General features: G+C 37.9%; 1 protein-coding gene across 2 annotated transcripts in view; it reads right to left on the bottom strand.

Annotated features, from left to right (window-relative positions):
- The window catches only part of GLIS3 (GLIS family zinc finger 3), a 176,477-nt gene that overhangs the window by 39,777 nt on the left and 119,672 nt on the right, over window positions 1-17,028 (bottom strand). For both annotated transcript variants that reach the window (XM_075020016.1, XM_075020014.1), the window contains exons 4-5: window positions 11,626-11,787; window positions 10,053-10,163 (exon numbers count right to left, since the gene is read on the bottom strand). In XM_075020016.1, the coding sequence (XP_074876117.1) occupies window positions 10,053-10,163; window positions 11,626-11,787 (273 nt within the window). The remainder of the gene's footprint in view (window positions 1-10,052; window positions 10,164-11,625; window positions 11,788-17,028) is intronic.

The raw sequence follows: 17,028 nt of genomic DNA on the forward strand, positions 1-17,028 counted from the left end.
TCATCTGCAAACTTACTGAGGGTGCACTCGATCCCCTTGTCCAGATCATTGATAAAGATACTAAACAGAACTGGCCCCAAAACTGAGCTCTGGGGACCACCATTTGTGACTGGACACCAAGTGGATTTCACTCCATTCACAATCTTTCTTTGCACCTGGCCATCCAGCCAGTTGTTCATCCAGTGAAGAATATGCCCATCCAAGCCATGAGCATCCAGTTTCTCCAGGAAAATGCTGTGGGAAACGATGTCAAAGGCTTTACTATGGTCTAGGTAGACAACATCCACAGCCTTTCCCTCATCCACTAAGCGGGTCACCTTGTCATAGAAGGAGATAGGGTTAGTCAAGCAGGACCTGCCTTTCAGAAACCCACGCTGACTGGGCCTGATCGCCTGGTTGTCCTGTACATGCCACATGATGGCACTCAAGATGATCTGCTCCACAACCGTCCCCAGCACCGAGGTCAGACTGACAGGTCTCTAGTTCCCCAAATCCTCCTTCCATCCCTTATTATAGATGGGTGTCACATTTGCTGACCTCCAGTCAACTGGGACCTCCCCAGTTAGAGAGGACTGCTGATAAATGATGGAAAGTGGCTTGGTGAGCACTTCCACCAGCTCCCTCAGTACCCTTGGGTGGAACCCATCTGGTGTGTGTCTAAGCGGTGTAGCAGGTCGCTAACCATTTCCTCTTGGATCCTGGGGGCTTCATTCTGCTCCCTGTCCCTGTCTTCCAGATCAGGGGGCTAGAAAAAATGGTCTTACTATTAAAGATGGAGGCAAAGAAGGCATTAAGTACCATAGTGTTTTCCTCCTTCTTTGTCACTATGTTTCCTCCACATCCAATAAAGGATGGAGATTCTCCTTAGCCCTTGTTTTTTTGCCAACGTATTTACAGAAACAGTTTTTATTGTCTTTTACTGCAGTAGCCAAATTAAATTCTAGTTGGGCTTTGGCCTGCCTAATTTTCTCCCTGCATAATGTTATGACATCTTTGTAGTCCTCCTGAGTTGCCTGCCCCTTCTTCCAAAGGTCATAAACTCTTTTTTTCTTCCTAGGTTCCAGCCAAAGCTCTCTGTTTAGGCAGATTGGTCTTCTTCCCTGCTGGCTCCTCTTTCAGCACATTGGGGCAGCCTGCTCCTGCTCCTGCTCCTTTAAGATTTCCTTCTTGAAGAATGTGCAGCCTTCCTGGACTCCTTTGCCCTTCAGGACTGCCTCCCAAAGGACTCTGTCAACCAGGGCCCTAAAGAAAGAAGGATTCTGCTCTCTCAAGCCCACCTTCAAGCATGTGCTGTGGCAGGGAAGTGAAGACATACAAATGGAGAAAAGGATATTGTTTGCTACCAAAAATGAACCTGAAGAATACAAAATGCTATGGGCATGCGCTGACAGCTGTTTACAGAGTTTTGAGACAATCTGGATATTTTTTGGCATGTGTGTAAATGTAACAAGGGTGACAGCACTTATTCCTTTTGGTGTACTTTTCAGCACATCATGCTGCTGAAGCTCACAGGACTACAAGCTCAGGGCACAAACCAAGTGCGGGGAGGAATCATGACGTGAAATAGAAAATGTTAACATCAGAGTGAACCAACAATCTCCTGTTTATAACAATTGCCACAGCTGCCAGAGCACCATGAAAACCATAGGGGAGATTTGACGTTTCCTCCCTGGAGAGCACAGACATGCACCACTGGCAAAGCATATCCCCCACAATGGAGCTTCCTTGTGGGGTACACCTCATGCATCCCACCACAGCACACATCACTGCGGCTGTAGTGGCTGGAGGTGGGTCAGCCACAGCCAGTCCTCCATCGCTTTCAGGGTCTGTTTTCCTGTTTCTCACTGACCGCACTCAAAAGCACTGGTCATTCGTAGTCTCAAAAGTTTTCCAACAAATTGTACGATTAAATTCCTTAAACACTGCTGCCCATTCCTAATCCCTTTCTGCCAACATCCCTTTCAGGAAAAATTGCTTCACACCATGGTGCCTGATTTATATTTCATTTTGAAAACAGGAAGTAAAGGGATTAAAGTTGGGGATTAAAACACTTACTCTTTACTGCATTTTTTCTGCAGAATAGTTTCTTAGTTGCCATGGGCACTGCTCACTGACCCTTCGCCCCTGAATGCACTTCTTTTTGCATTAGTGACATCTTTTAAATGGACTCCATAGAGAACAAATGAGGGAAAATATCCTTACACTCTCAAAGCAAGAAAATAGATTTGCTTCCCTTTCAAGCCATTCTCTCCCTTTTGCAGTTTTAACAGTTTGAATAAGGGCAAGTGAAACCTGAAAGATGTAGAAGCAAACTGGGCTCATACTGTAGGAACTGGCTGTTTGCTCCCCATGAGGCAGGTGTTCACAAACAGAGCAGTTTCTCTAGATTAATATAGTCACATAATGGACAATGTCACTGGTAACTAGCTTAGTGCCTGAATAACCTGCTGATGTAATATACCAATTGTGTAATGCTCTAACCCTCCTTGACACCCTCTTTCCTCATCAATTAAACATTCTGAGTTAGAAAAAATAAAAAAGAAGTGAATTTATTACCTGTAACAAACACATTAAGCATCGTGTTTCTTGATTCACAAAGAAACCTAGTTGAAATACTGAGAAATGAAAGGAAATGAAAGGAAAAACTGGAAACAAGTGTTGCAAAATTAAATAAACCAAAGATACTAGCTAAAGAAAATCACCAGACATTTTTTTCTGTTCATGTTCTCCACTAAATCTAAATGCTGGTGTAAAATTTTGTTTATTCCAAAATATTTAAACAAACTGGTAGCTTCATCGATTGTGCAGTAAAATCAACATGTAGTCATAACAAAAAAGCCAGCTTTACTGTAAAACAATATAAACAATGAACAACCAAGAAGTTTGCAGCCCTGTAAGAAGCAAGAGCTCTGTATTATTTTGCTGACATGACTTACAAAATACAAAGGTAGAGAATCTCTCAAAACTTTACAGAAAACTCCACATTAACATGTAATGGAAATAACGTGTATGTCTTATTTCCAGAGAAATACTGTTCAATAGGGGGATATCATGTCTTTAAGCACTTGTTTTTTCTCCCATTTCTCTTAATGTTTTCATTGTAAGATGGACAGGTTTATATACATTATACGTAACAGGGCTCTAAAAGAGAAGAGGTGAACTGTTAGAAAAGGGATATAAAATTACTAGGCTTCGCTTCAGAAGAATTTGGTTATTGATATCTGCCTCTAAAGATGGAGACTTTATATCCCCCTTTTGCTACTATGGGGTTTGCACAGTGGTAGAAGAGCAATACCTGCAGGATCATTACTAGCCGTGCAAGGTGGCCTCTGTAAAGCCCCTCAGTTCAGATGGGAACCCTGGTCAAGGTCAGCACAGGCCACTCTGCAAGGCAATTCCAGGAACTGCTTTGGCCAGATGATCCATATCCTTATTTTATTATTTCTGACATTCTCCACACCTAGTGTGGACTGCTGTGCTCTGCTAGCCTCTGCTACAGTCCAAAGTAGTCATGGATATGGCTGAGGTTTCATACAGTCTGCTTCATCTCAGCAGTGCAGTGTAGCACCTTTTTTCTTTATTGTAATCAGGAAAAGTATTCTGAAGACTTCCAGACATTGCCAGCTGATCGGTTTTCAAAAGAGCAATAAATGCAACATGGAAGAAAACATGCACAAATACCAGCAGGATTAGAGAGATCCTGATTGCCTGTCCTTCCTCCTCACCAAAATAACACCTGAAAAGATCTCCTTCCAACCAGATAGCACAGGAACAAATCTTGGAAGAGTCCATCTTCACTTGGAGAATGTTTTGACAACTCCCCAAAAGCCACTGTTCAGCCATCATTCTACTAGTGGCCAGTCTGTGTCAAAAAGGAATATTATTAGGCAGAAATGAATCAAGCCGGAAGCCTGTGCACATATCCCTTATCTCCTGAGGTCTCGCCACCCCCTTCACTCCTTTGTGATTTGGTAGATGTCCCATATACACTACAATTCGAAAAAAACTCCACCAAGTGTAGACAACTTTCAGAAATGTCCTTTGGACTGCCTTTCCCAAAGCTATGCCTCCATGATATTTGCTTTCTGCCAGAGACAGTACGAAAATTCTGTCACCAAAAAAGCCAGGAAAATAGACACAAGCACAATTGCTATGTTAGTCTAAGACTAAGTACAAATTGAATAAATAAATAAGGAGCAAAATATAGTTAAGACTAAACACGCTTTAGCTGATCTATGCTCCTCTGCATAGTATTGAAAAATCCAGTAGGGACCTAAGAGTATCACCTACTATGTTAAGCATCTGCTCAGGTGTTAAGCTATGTGCCTGCTGAATCCATGCATGGTTTCCTCAACACCCATTTGAATGAGCTAAGGAGACAGACAGCTTTCAGAGGCAAATGTCAGGTAGGCATTCAATATCTCAAAGCTTGTCTGTATAATGTATCTGATCCATAACTAATTTACACGAGATCAAAGACATGGTCTGGGCACTGTTAAAACTGCCGAAGAATCAAAGACTGATCAGCTGAAAGATGGTATTATTTGGTATAAATTGTCTTTCAGTTCAAGGCCCAGACTAAGATGTTTACATTCCCTTTAGCTGGTCTTGTTTATCTGAACTGCTCAAATTATCTTTTCCTTTTTTCCACAAAGATGGAGCTAACCAGCTGTATCCTTATCTATTACACTTCTTGTAATTAAGTGGAAACAATCTTTTAAATCTTTTTTTTTTGGCAGGACACACTGGCTTGAAGAACTATTATACATGACAACAGCTGTTCACTGGTATAATTATGGATAAAATTAAAACTGTATCTAAAAGCATAGCCACTGCTATGATAAGGTAGATGTTACTGAACAGATCTTGTCCATGCCAAACAGCTGTACAAAATCAAAGCCATTTTTTGTCCTTTTTAAAAATTATCTCTTATCTATTTGAAAATGCACTTTTTAAAAAGGCATTATACATTGCAGATGTTCATGACAAGATCTGCACACCAGTGGAGGGTTCATTCCATTCACAGTGGGACTTGCACTATAATACTTAAAAGTGAATTAAATATTTTCTTTAGATTTACAAATACAGATTTCTTCAGGAAGACTCCTGCAAAAATAGCAAATTGGTTTTTGTAGTATACTTATATGAAAAAGATAATGTTCTTATACTTGTACAAGGCTGAGTGCTAGCTTGCACAACAAACAGATCTTCTTGAAGACCATAATGGTAATATTCACCTTCTATATAGGTTTCAAATCACTGGATATATAATAGTGCAGGCTCTGGATTTTGTTAATGATATAATGCATAATTTCATTTTCACTAATGTCAATAAAAAGACTTACAAACTAAAAGACCTATGGACTCATATTTTCCAATACAGTATTGTCAGTTAAGAAATGAAAGAAATTTGCTGTTTACTGAAAACACAAAATGTAACGAACTGAAAATAAGCTTACTTGTGTCAAGTAGTGCCCTATTTTTTGGCTAGTCAGAGACTCCACAGGATGACTCACGGAACAAAATTACTCAGCCCTGTTGAAGATACCAAAGCAAAGCTCTCAACTGTAGCCTTCCTTATTAAAGCTGTTCTACAGATAAGAACTATAGGATCTAATAGGCATAACGATTCACCCTGACTTCATGTAGACAATATTTCTACCATTAACAACTGCACCTAATGTCACAGGCTGGCAATTTTCAGAGCCAGTCTATACTCAGAACAAAAAGTATCAATGCATAAATCGTTTTCAGATTTTAAGAAGTTAGAAAATACTGTTAGTGCTTGGTAAGAAGAATAAATAATATGAAGATTAGCTGAAGCAAATACTTGCCTCACTCATCCTTCTGCTGAAGCAAATACTTGCCTCACTTGTCCTTCTGTTTTCCTAACATTTTCTTCTGAGTCCCTGCAGTTCCACAAACCAAGCCGAGTAACTATATTGCTTTTACTGGGTATTTGAAAGAAGAAATTAAATACTAATTTTAATCCATGAATTCTTCCTCCTTGTCCTTTTCTTTCAAAAATCCTTCATGTTTACCGTTGATTCTGGGAAACAATCAGTTTAGGCTGTTATAGCCCCTCTTCATATAAAAGCTGCTATTTCAGGAAATGGCTCAGCTAAAAACTGGATTTCTCTCCTTTTTAGAATTTCCCAAAAGGAAAAAACCTCACTGATTTCTCTTTATGGTCCTGGTATGCCCTGAAAATGCATGGAAGATTGAAAAAGCTGAACCATTGTTAGGTAATTATTGATGTGAGGTGAAAAGGTAAAAAGTTCATGAGATCCTAAATTAATATGAGGTCCAAGCTACATAAAGATTAGCAAACATATGGCATGTCAAATGTTTAAGTGGCATTTGCCTGTATGTACCAATATGCTTTCTAAATTGACAATTTAGTTGAACTCTGCATGTGGAAAAAATGAAGGAAAGAAAGAGGGTGAAAGATGAGACAATATAGGAGTACCTGGGGTGGAAGAAAGTCCTGGGACTTGTCTTACCATGTCATATGCACCTCAGCTGCCTACACATATTCAGTCTGGGTTGCATATCCTAAAGACCCAAAGCTACAAAGGTGGAAGATAGAATAAGAAAGGAAACTGAAAGAGAAAAGGATTATAAAAATGGAATAAGAGAAAGAAAAAAAGCAGGAGAATGAATAAATTAAGACAAGGCAGCCTGAACATTATTTAGTATCCATTTAGAAGCAGGTGCATCTTCCAGATCAGGCCCAAGATACATTCAGACTGCTTTATGTACAGCGTCCACCAGTGGCTGGCATTTCAGGAGAAAGAGTAAGAAACTGCAAATAAGCAGTACAGAATAACCACACTTTTCCCTAATCTATTTAGCTTGATGCTGACTTCTACCTTGAAGCATGATCTTGAAGCATTGATACCCCTTGCTAATCTCATGTCTATTTTTTAACCCTGTCTCATTACCCACAGAAATATTCAGTTCCCTTTGAATCCCACATGGCTCTTAGCTTTCATTATGTGTTGTAGTAATAAGCACCACATGGTAACTGTTCAACTTAGAAAAAAATCTTTTAAGTTTGTTGTCCTTTCAAAGTTGAAAAGAGGAGTTGACTCAGAATAGGGCAGGTTTTAAAAGTAATGGTAGTCCAGGGGCATGTTGTGCCTTAGCATTCCTCCAGCATCACTTTATGCTCTCGTTTTGGGTGCTGCCTAGTTTTCTATCACTGACTTCCCTGCTTAGAAGGAGCTCCATCCATCTTCCCTAAGGGAAGATGAAACCCAGGCACAGTCAGCCATTTTTACTTTTTAAAATAAGATAGGAAGCACTGCTTTTTAATCGACCAAAACATTTTAAAAGTACAGACTGTATATTATGATGCAAACAGATTATACTTAAAATGTTCTGCTAGACATTTTCAGCACCTCTTCCCAGGTGTTTGCATGGTATTTGTGTACATGTTTGCCCTCATGTTTATGAAGAATTTTGCAAATTACACAAAGGTGATTAAAGCAGGCATGGATCTCTCTACTCTTCCGCGTTCCTTTGAAAAGAAAATGAAAGTTTATCGTACTATCCACTAAATTGCTTGCATTAAATGTATTTGTGTTGGGAACCTCTTGTTCTATAGGATTTCATCCCATTACCTGGAGAGATTCCCAGTTAAATGTATTTGGTAGATGGCTGGAGGTTGGGAGGAGAAGAACAGTGGCTGCCTTACAAGATTTGCAGAAAGTGCACTTTTGCCTTACAGGGTAAGCCATAAACATGTATCAACAAAGGTTGCTTAAAATAATTCAGAGATGGAAATTTATCTATATCACACTGCATGATCTGGCCCCATCTTAGAGGGCCAAGGAAAGGGTCAAAGCTTTGAAAACAGATCTAGAAAATCTGGGCTGAAGACTCAATGTAATTTTTAGCACAGCAAGTAGCTGATTCTGCTGTTATGAATATACTTCATCCTGCTATTTTAAGTCTATGCAACATCAAAGATACATTTGCAGGTACAGTCTTGGAGAGCCAGCAACTTAAGACACCACAATAATGTCACTTGGTGTGTAGGGGGAGGTTAAAAGGAGGATTAAAAGCAGTCAGGCACGATATATTAAATGAATCCATGACTAACGGGGTGTGACAGCACAGGGTTTCATTCTTTTCAACAGAAGAGATCCCTAGGGCTGGAAGTATTACTCCACTGTGCCTTTACCACCTTGGAATTTTTATGGTTATTTTTGATGAATTCACATTTTTGTAAAGACTTTTTTGACATTAAGCCAATTTTCACTTTTAATTAAAGCCATAAATAACCTTAATTCTGCATTAAAAGGTTTATTGTTTCTTACTTTTTATTATTATTATTGCCAGGAAATATTTCAAATGCCAAAGCATGATGTTAGTTAGCAATTATAAGTTCTCAAAGGTCCAGTAACTATGCTGTACATTGTAAACATTATACACTGCAAAGTTTATCCATGCTTTAAGTAGCTGCCTTGATAGATGCCACAATTTTTCTTTTCTTTTTGTGGAGGTTTGGCTTATTTCTCCTTCCATATATCAACATACTTCAGGTGACCAATAAGCATAAATAAATCCTTATCAAACAGGGATGAAAAAATAAGCACTTTTAAGTCTAGAATATGCCCACAGAGAGTCAAGTGACGAGTAAAAAGGGCCAGGTTTAAACTGTTTGGCACAAAGAAGGAATGGAAAATAAGCAAAATCAAAGAGTGAATGAAATGCAGGAAGGAAAACCCCACATAGTATTGCAATCTGACAAAATGAGAGAGGGGAGATAACACATTATTTCACTTTCAACGACAGTAATGTTATAGTGCAGTTTAATACTTGTGTTCAGGTCCATTATGCCAGTTTTAGTTGAGGCACCACACAAGTTTCTCAGAATGCAACGTCTTGGTTTGCATTTACTTCACATGCTTGTAAAAGACAGTGTCTGGAGAGCTGAGTTGCCCGCCTGGGATAGGCAGGACAGGGCTCACAGACCTCCTTTGGCAGTCCTGCCTGTGGGCAGCGTGCACACAAGCAAGGGAGCCAAAGCACTACTTACTAAGGTGAAAATGAATGCTTAGTTACTTTGTCTCTGATACAGGAGGGGGCACTCATAAGTTTAAAGGAAATTCCTCATGCAGGCTGACATGCAGGTCTCTGCTGTCATGTCCTGCTTCAACAAACTATTGAATCAAAACTTGCTCTTCAAATTTGTATACTGCAGCTTTAAAGACTGCCACTTAGTGCTCCCAGTGCTGTACAAAGCAGGTTTTTTGCTTCTTTCTATGAATGGCTGTGCATTTAATTTTAAAATTTCTAAACTATAACTTGTTTTATATGGGGCTGACATGTCAGAGGTTTATCTAACCCTGCAACAGTTCACGCATGTTCCCCTTTTATCAGGACCAGTTTCCTTTAAAATGAAAGCTTAGATTTTTATCATCAATGATCTAAACATCTAATGAAATAGTGCCAGTGATTGATAGGAGTTATGATGAAAAATGTTCAGAAAAAAAAAAAAATTCCCTTAGGTTGCAACTCAGCTCTTCAAAGATGTGCTTACACATACAAACAACAGTTCACTCATGGACTTGACATCCACAGGGAACTGGTGTTATGAAATGTCTTGGTATTTGGAAGTGTCTGTCATGTGGAAATATAATTTAGAGCTTAATATCACATACTGTCCGTCTGCCCTCAAAATCCATCCTTCCATCTGAGACCGGTTATGTAAACTGGATTTTGTATTACTATGTATTTGCCAAGTGGCAGAACTTTAAAACAAAAAATTTCTGTTTTCAGAAATTATTATATATTTGCCTCATTATGTTTCTTTAGTGATTAATCATCACATCAAAAAGAAAAAGCATTGAAGCAGGCAGCCTAATTAATTCAAAGATGAAACTATTTACATAAGAACCATACCTGTTATTTCCCATTAACAGTTTTTCTAATCAACAGTCTGAAATCAGCACAGGTGCTTGTAGGTGCATTGAAACATCTACTATTAGAACACTAACTTCTCCACATAAGCTTTACACCAGTCAACACAGTAGAAAATTTACCTTTTTCCTGACTTGTTGGTCTTTGGAAGAATGGGCTTTCACATGCTTTCTCAGGGAACTTGGATCTGTGTATCGTTTAGTACATCCTTGAATCTGACATGCATAAGGTTTCTAAGTCAAAAAGAAAAAGGATACAGCAGCTGTTATATCACAGATTATTTTAACTCAGGAGAATCCCTTTTGAGCCTTGAGATGCTACAAACCACATTACTACATAACACAGAAGTTGTACATTATTACAGGCAGAATGCTTGGTAATTTATTAGAAAGGGAAAGGAGAAAAGTAAGGATTATAAGGAAGGCAAACCAAAGGAAAGCTTTCATTATGGCACCTTTCATTGTTACCTTTTTTTTTGTAATCAGTACAATGAATATTGCTAGTTATACTCACAATTCTTCCACCCTCAGAGCAATCTTTGACTTAATCAGAAATTACATTCTTTAGTGAATCAGGTAAAGAAACTGCAGTAAAGGCCCAGATAGACTGTTTAGGATTATAGAAGAATCTGCTTCAGAAAAAGAGAACAAGAAAAAGTGTTAGTTTACTACATTATAAAGAGAGCAAGCAAAAACCAAAGCAAGCATTGAATACTGAAGCTTCAAAAATACTACAGAAAACCCCACACATTTTAATGTGAAGTACAAGACAAACTCCTCCAGCTGACATTTTCCAATAACACATGTCATTTTAGAAAGATACGAGTCCTATAATACCTTTATAGTTTTCTTAAAAGAAAACCCAATAAATCTAACTTACCAAATAAATACATATCTCTATAAATATCTCGTTCTGACTAACCTGTCTGCCTTCCCTGATGACTTGTAGGTCTGCAATACAGAGTATTCAATGAACATTAGGTCCAACTAGCTGAAATTAACTATTTTGCAATTTAGCCATTTACATTTCACAAAGCATTTCCAAAACCAAACTTGTACAAATGATTAACTTAACTAGCCATACTATCGACTATTTGAAATGGATAATTTAAGTTTTGTGACAGCCATTTAATTCAAATGGCATTGTTCTCGTTTTCTTTCTCAACTTCTGCCCTTTGGAAACTGCTTGTCTCTGATGAAACATGATCTTTTGTTACAAAACAAAAGTTTTTAAACAAATCTCAGCTGTGACTCAAATTCACAAGCAACAATTTATAGGCATGAAAATTTTTAATTTACAAAATTATTCTTCCTCTCTTGACTTTCTGCTACATGCCTCAGCCTTAAGTTTAATGGAATTTTTATCAGAGAACAGCAATTATTATCGCAGGTGGCTTCTGTGTCTTTGCATAGTAATTTCAGCTTCCCTAAAGATCACCTAAGTGGGAGTAAGTTACTGCCTCTACCTGCAGCAAAGCCCATAGAGCTGTGGCCTTTTTACCAACTAGTTTGGTCCTTCTTCATCCGTGCTTACATTACTAGGTCACTTCTGACACAGCTTAAACAGCCTCATCAGACACTTCTCATCAGACACTCCTATCTCTAAGGTTTTGGGCTACCTGCTGCCATCAAACTGGGGGAAAGGAGCACATGGCCTAATGTATAAGGGACTGCAATGGGACTTCTGCTTCCTTACAGTGTCCAAGTGTGTCCTCTGGTGCTTGGCGCGGTCGCTGGAGTTGCTGAATGCTTTCTGGCAGCCAGGGTGCTGACACAGGTACGGCTTTTCACCTGTATGGCTCCTTAAGTGAATCTTGAGATTTTCTAGTCTGGAGAAGGCTTTCTTGCAACCCTCAAACTAGAAAAGAGAAAGAAATTATTTGAAAGGAAAGTACACACAGCAAACTGCAACAGCAAACACTGGGCAGCAGGGTGGTAGGGCTTGCAGAGACCTCCACCCTGCTATGGCTGGATGCCTCTTCAGAGCTGAGGAAAGCCTGGCTTCTCAGTGTGGGTGCTGCTGCAGGGTTTGAACCATTTAGACCATAAGAATGTATTTATCCTCCCTGCACATGGCTGAATCAGGAAACTATGTCTCACTCCCATTTTACAGATGGGACACTGAGACCCCAAGAGACAGGTCAGCTCAGAGTGCAGCACCACGCAGCCTACCTGGGAAACACAACCCCAGCTCATTCTCCCAACAGCAAACAGAAAGCAAAATGGTCACTATAGGGTTCCCAAGTCCTGCACTAGCTGCCCTTATTTCAGCTCTGGGCTTGTTTGGATATTAGCAACTGAACTGAACACAGGCATCTCCCAACATACCAACCCAACCTACAGAGCAACAACAAAATCATGCAGGGAAATTTCAGTCTGTTCTGCCTTGCCGATGGTGATGTAAAAAGTAAAATGATTTTTGAAATATTTCTTTACTTTTCTGCCATGAGTAAATGTGTGAGGCACTAAAAATAATGGGATCCCATCAAAACAGGATTTAATCCCTACGGGTAACCAATAATCATGTGGCACAGTATTTCTAACCTTAATCAAGTACTGCATCTGCAGAGAAACCTATGTGTATATCAGCAGAAAACCAGGTCTTCATCTATCATATTCCTGTAGCATACTTTATCCTAAGGGAAACTAAAAGACATCAGTTCTATCTGACACCAGCATTTTAATGTACATTTGATTTCAATCAGACTTAAATATTTATGAATATTAGTTAGAATTATAGACTTCTTGTGAAAATAATAATGCTTTAACAGAGATGTCAATCATTTCTAATGATAACACAGAATTTTCCACCATTTCTTTCCCTATCCATTTTACTCACTTGAAAAGAAACAGGCCATTTTTCACTGATGTTAGAATAAAACAAATAAATTTTATAATATATTATTCAGTGCAGGTATGTTTACAAAAGCACAGGTAGGAAAACACTGACATAATTCTGCTAATAATTAGCATGCATTTCTTACAAATCTGTAAGACCCTCAAAAAAGAGAAAAACAGGTTATAAAATTTTCATCACTTAATTTTAGGCCCTTCAGTTTTTTGGATTAAAGCAAGAGAAAGTTACAACTTTGAAGAATAAAGTGCAGGGAGAAAATACAGGGAAAAAGAAAAGTTTCAGCCTCCCCAAACAAACTGGGAAGGTTGAATTTCTGTGCAGCACTCCCTAACAGCTTTTGTTCAGTTCTAGCAACAGAAGGAAATATAGACTGAATGTTGGCCAGGAAAACAAAGTATAAAGGAGAAAACATATATTACCTGTAAAATAGCAATATTAAAATTAAGCTTAAGAAATTAAAGCTGAAGAAAGGCTATGAACCACCCCCCCACTATACCATAACTGCAATTTCATCTTTCACACATATCAATTTCAGAAAATTTCTCCACCCATGAAGCTTTTTACTTATATCCTATCCCTTTATCCAAAGCAAACCTACAGTGCTTTTCAGATTATCCAGTTTTGATTGCCAAACATTAAATTATGCTTGTACACATAGTATCGCCTTTATGTTTATGAAGGTTTAGTATGCAAGCAAAATATTGTTGCAAGTGTCAAAATAGTATTACTTTTAGTGAACCATTATTAGAACATATTCCAGGATAAATGAAAAAAAAATTAGACAGATATCTCTTACAATTGCGTGGCTAAAAATACCACACTTTTTTTAGGAAAAAGTAAAGAGCGGAGAAAGCATAAAAAAATTAAGAGCTAAAAGACTGACATAATAAATGACCTTTGAAAAGCAAAATAATTCAAGAGGAGCTATGTTAAAATAACAAAGAAACCTACTGATTAGCCCATCTTATGTGGACAAGTTATTATTTCTTATTAAATTCATAAAAAAATAACCACCCATTCTAATGACAGTAACTTAGCTGTATGTAAGTATGAAATAAATGGTAGTATCTCAAGCAACCTTCAATTTCATAGGGTAAAACTCAGCCCAGTGAAAAAGTTCTAAAAGCAGGCCCTCTGTTTTGTTCATTTCACAAGTTATTAAACTTTAACTCTTAAGCAAGCAAACAAAATTAAATATGTGTAAATAGTTGTTTATATGATTGTAAAATTAGTGTTGAATTTAACAGGGCAAAAATCTTTAACTGAGCAGAACTGGGGAACGTTAGCTTACAAATTTAAGAGTTGTGATTTCTTATGACTCTTGCATTGCTGATCATAACTTGGAAGCAGAGAAGAGAGTCTGAAGTTCTCTCTCCCCTACACAGCCCTAAATTTCTGTATGTCATATTCTCAAATCTATATATAGTTGTGTATTACAGAAAAGGTTGTTCCTGCAAACACAGAAACTACAAGCCTGTATTATTAGAAAGACCATCTTTACACAACAGTTAATGAATGTTTACTCTGAAAACTAGACTTTGTGAAGCCTTGGGAATCTCTCATGCATAAGATAAAAGGAACGAAATTATATTATTTCCAACAACACAGAACATATATTCTTTCCTGATAACCAGATTTCAGTGAATTATTCCAGAGAAGACACAATTACCTATGGGGGGGGGAAATCAGGTGGATGGTAGCTGTATTTTGAAATGGAACAATTCATAGTTTCTAAGTTATTAACTGTGGTAGAAAAGGAGGATGTAACACCTTTATTACAATTACTCACTTAAGTACATGGCATGCATGTGGCATTCTGAAGCTGTTTAACACATAAACATACTCCTGATTAAACCATATTTTTTGGAAGTATTATGTTGAATTAATTGTGTAATGTTTTCCTAAACTGCAATACAGAAATCATAGTTACTGAACATTTATTTTTACTGTTGCATGCTTGAACCAGTTAAGTAGCTCATAAAGAAAATTTTGTCGCTGTACTTCCTCAACTTGGGAGTTCTTTTAAAAATATATTCATTGGAGTGTCCATATCCATGTTTACTTTATCTTTTTATAAGGATAACTGTCAAAAGTAAGAAATGATGTATTTACAGTGAAAGGTAAAGCACGTGAATAAAAAGCAGTGCTATGACTTTAAAACACTCATGTTCCCATGAGTGTGCTGTTCATGTTTGTATACACAGAGACAGTGTTCAGTGTACCAGGCAACCATCCTGTAAAATTACAATATAATTACATAGATCTATATAAAATGATCTGTGCAGCATGTAAAGCCCTGCTGGATGCACCATGCACTTCTTAGCCCTGTCTGGAATTAGACAGCAACCTTCATTATGAAATACATTGAGACCCTTACACTGTATGAACAGCATGGTAATACCTGTGTGACTACTTTATTAGTAGCAGATATTCAGTGACCAAGTGTTTAAGAAATAAGTCAGTTTTCACTGTAGAAAGAACTGCTCTGATTATCTCAGTTGATCACCAGTGTAACAAAGACTGAAGACCTTGCTCTGGCAAACAGCTGTCTGAGATCTGATTCACAGAAAAGTATCTAGTCTTGATTTTAACAGTCAATGACAGACAGCCCAGCTTCCTCTTAATCCAACTATCCCCTAATATTATCTGGTATTAAAAATCTTCACTTCTTCCTATCTGAATTTGTTTTGCTTTAGCATCCAAACAGTATATTTTCTTTTGTCTTTTTCTGCTACACTAATGTGATAAGTAATGTAAAAGATAGCTTCTGATTCTAGATATTTTATGTTATCAAGTCACTTAACTTTCTCCCAAATAATTTATACGCATAAAAATTATTTGCTTTCTCACTATAAACAATGCTTTCTTAGACCTACTTTGAAATTGATTCTAAAACCAAAACAAATAAAATTAAATATTCTTAGAAATATTGACACTTGAGCAGTATTTGATTTTACAGTAATGTTTCATCTAATATACAACATAAAGTTACTGTCCTATTCTGATACTCTCACATTTAGGCTTTTAGTATCTTTTTTTTATTTGAATCAGTTATACATGGTGATCCTCAAATATTTTTCAGCATCACTGCATTTGGGGAAGGATCATCTTTTATTTTTTAAGTGTGAAGGATAAACATTTCCCTCGTCTGTTGCCAAGTGTGGGAAAATATTTATGGGATTTTATAATGAATACGCTTCATTACATGTTCCCAATCTCATCACTCTCTAAAGTTAGGGGGAGAGGGGTGTTCTTAATTTTTAAATTTGACTTTGCTAAACATCAACTTTCCTATAACCATTAAATTACAACAGGTGGCTTTCTGTGTATCAAGAGCTAGCCAGTGTCCAAAGACTCAATGAAAAACCTAGATAGTTCAGTGACAGAATACATTTTGTTCTTCAGTAAAACAGAATACATGCCTCAGACAAGAAGTAGAAGAGACTGAGAGGCCCCCAAAGGGTGTGATATAGGGAAATGATTGGATGAGATACACCCAAATGATCTCAGAAAGTTAGCTGTCACCTATGTGGATATGAAGGTGAAGAACTGTCCAAATCTCTGCCAAACTGACTTGAAGAAAATCAACCTAACCCTATGTACACACCCAGGATGTACTAACTAGATGCTTTAAATATGTTCCTACACAATTGCAGAATACCAGTTCTTTTGGCTTAGTAGCCTGTTCATCCATGGTGAACCTTTGATGATGCAAAAAGAGAAGAAAAAAGTGCACCGAGAAACTAAGATACGTATCAGAGGGGAGAAATTCCCTGATTTTACAAGGTCAGCAAGATTAGAAGCTTCACCCTAGCAAATATGCTTTCCACGAAAAGGTACTGAGATGATCAACATCTCTACCTTCCCTGCCTCTTCTTCATTAAGCACAATGGATGCTCCTTCTGGTCCAAGGACACATGGCATCATAACAGTGTAGGACTGGCCCTTCCCCACTACATCCACACAGGCAGGAAAACCGGCAGTTTCACAGATGTACAGTTCAGATCAGACATAGCTCTTCCTTTGCCAGCTAACCCATGACTAACCCACATTAATCCATGACTGATTGCACATGACCACATATATGCATACTCTAAAAACTCTTCACAGAATATGGTTTGGTTTTCCATTGATAATTTCTGCGGTCCCCTTCTCACTACTTCTACATTCACCTGGGATACAAAATACAGGATCAATATTTCAGTAGCAGGCTTACCAGTGCTAGGCATTCAGGTAATGTCT

This window comes from Buteo buteo, chromosome Z (genome assembly GCF_964188355.1).
Source record: "Buteo buteo chromosome Z, bButBut1.hap1.1, whole genome shotgun sequence".
Taxonomy (NCBI): Eukaryota; Metazoa; Chordata; class Aves; order Accipitriformes; family Accipitridae; genus Buteo; species Buteo buteo.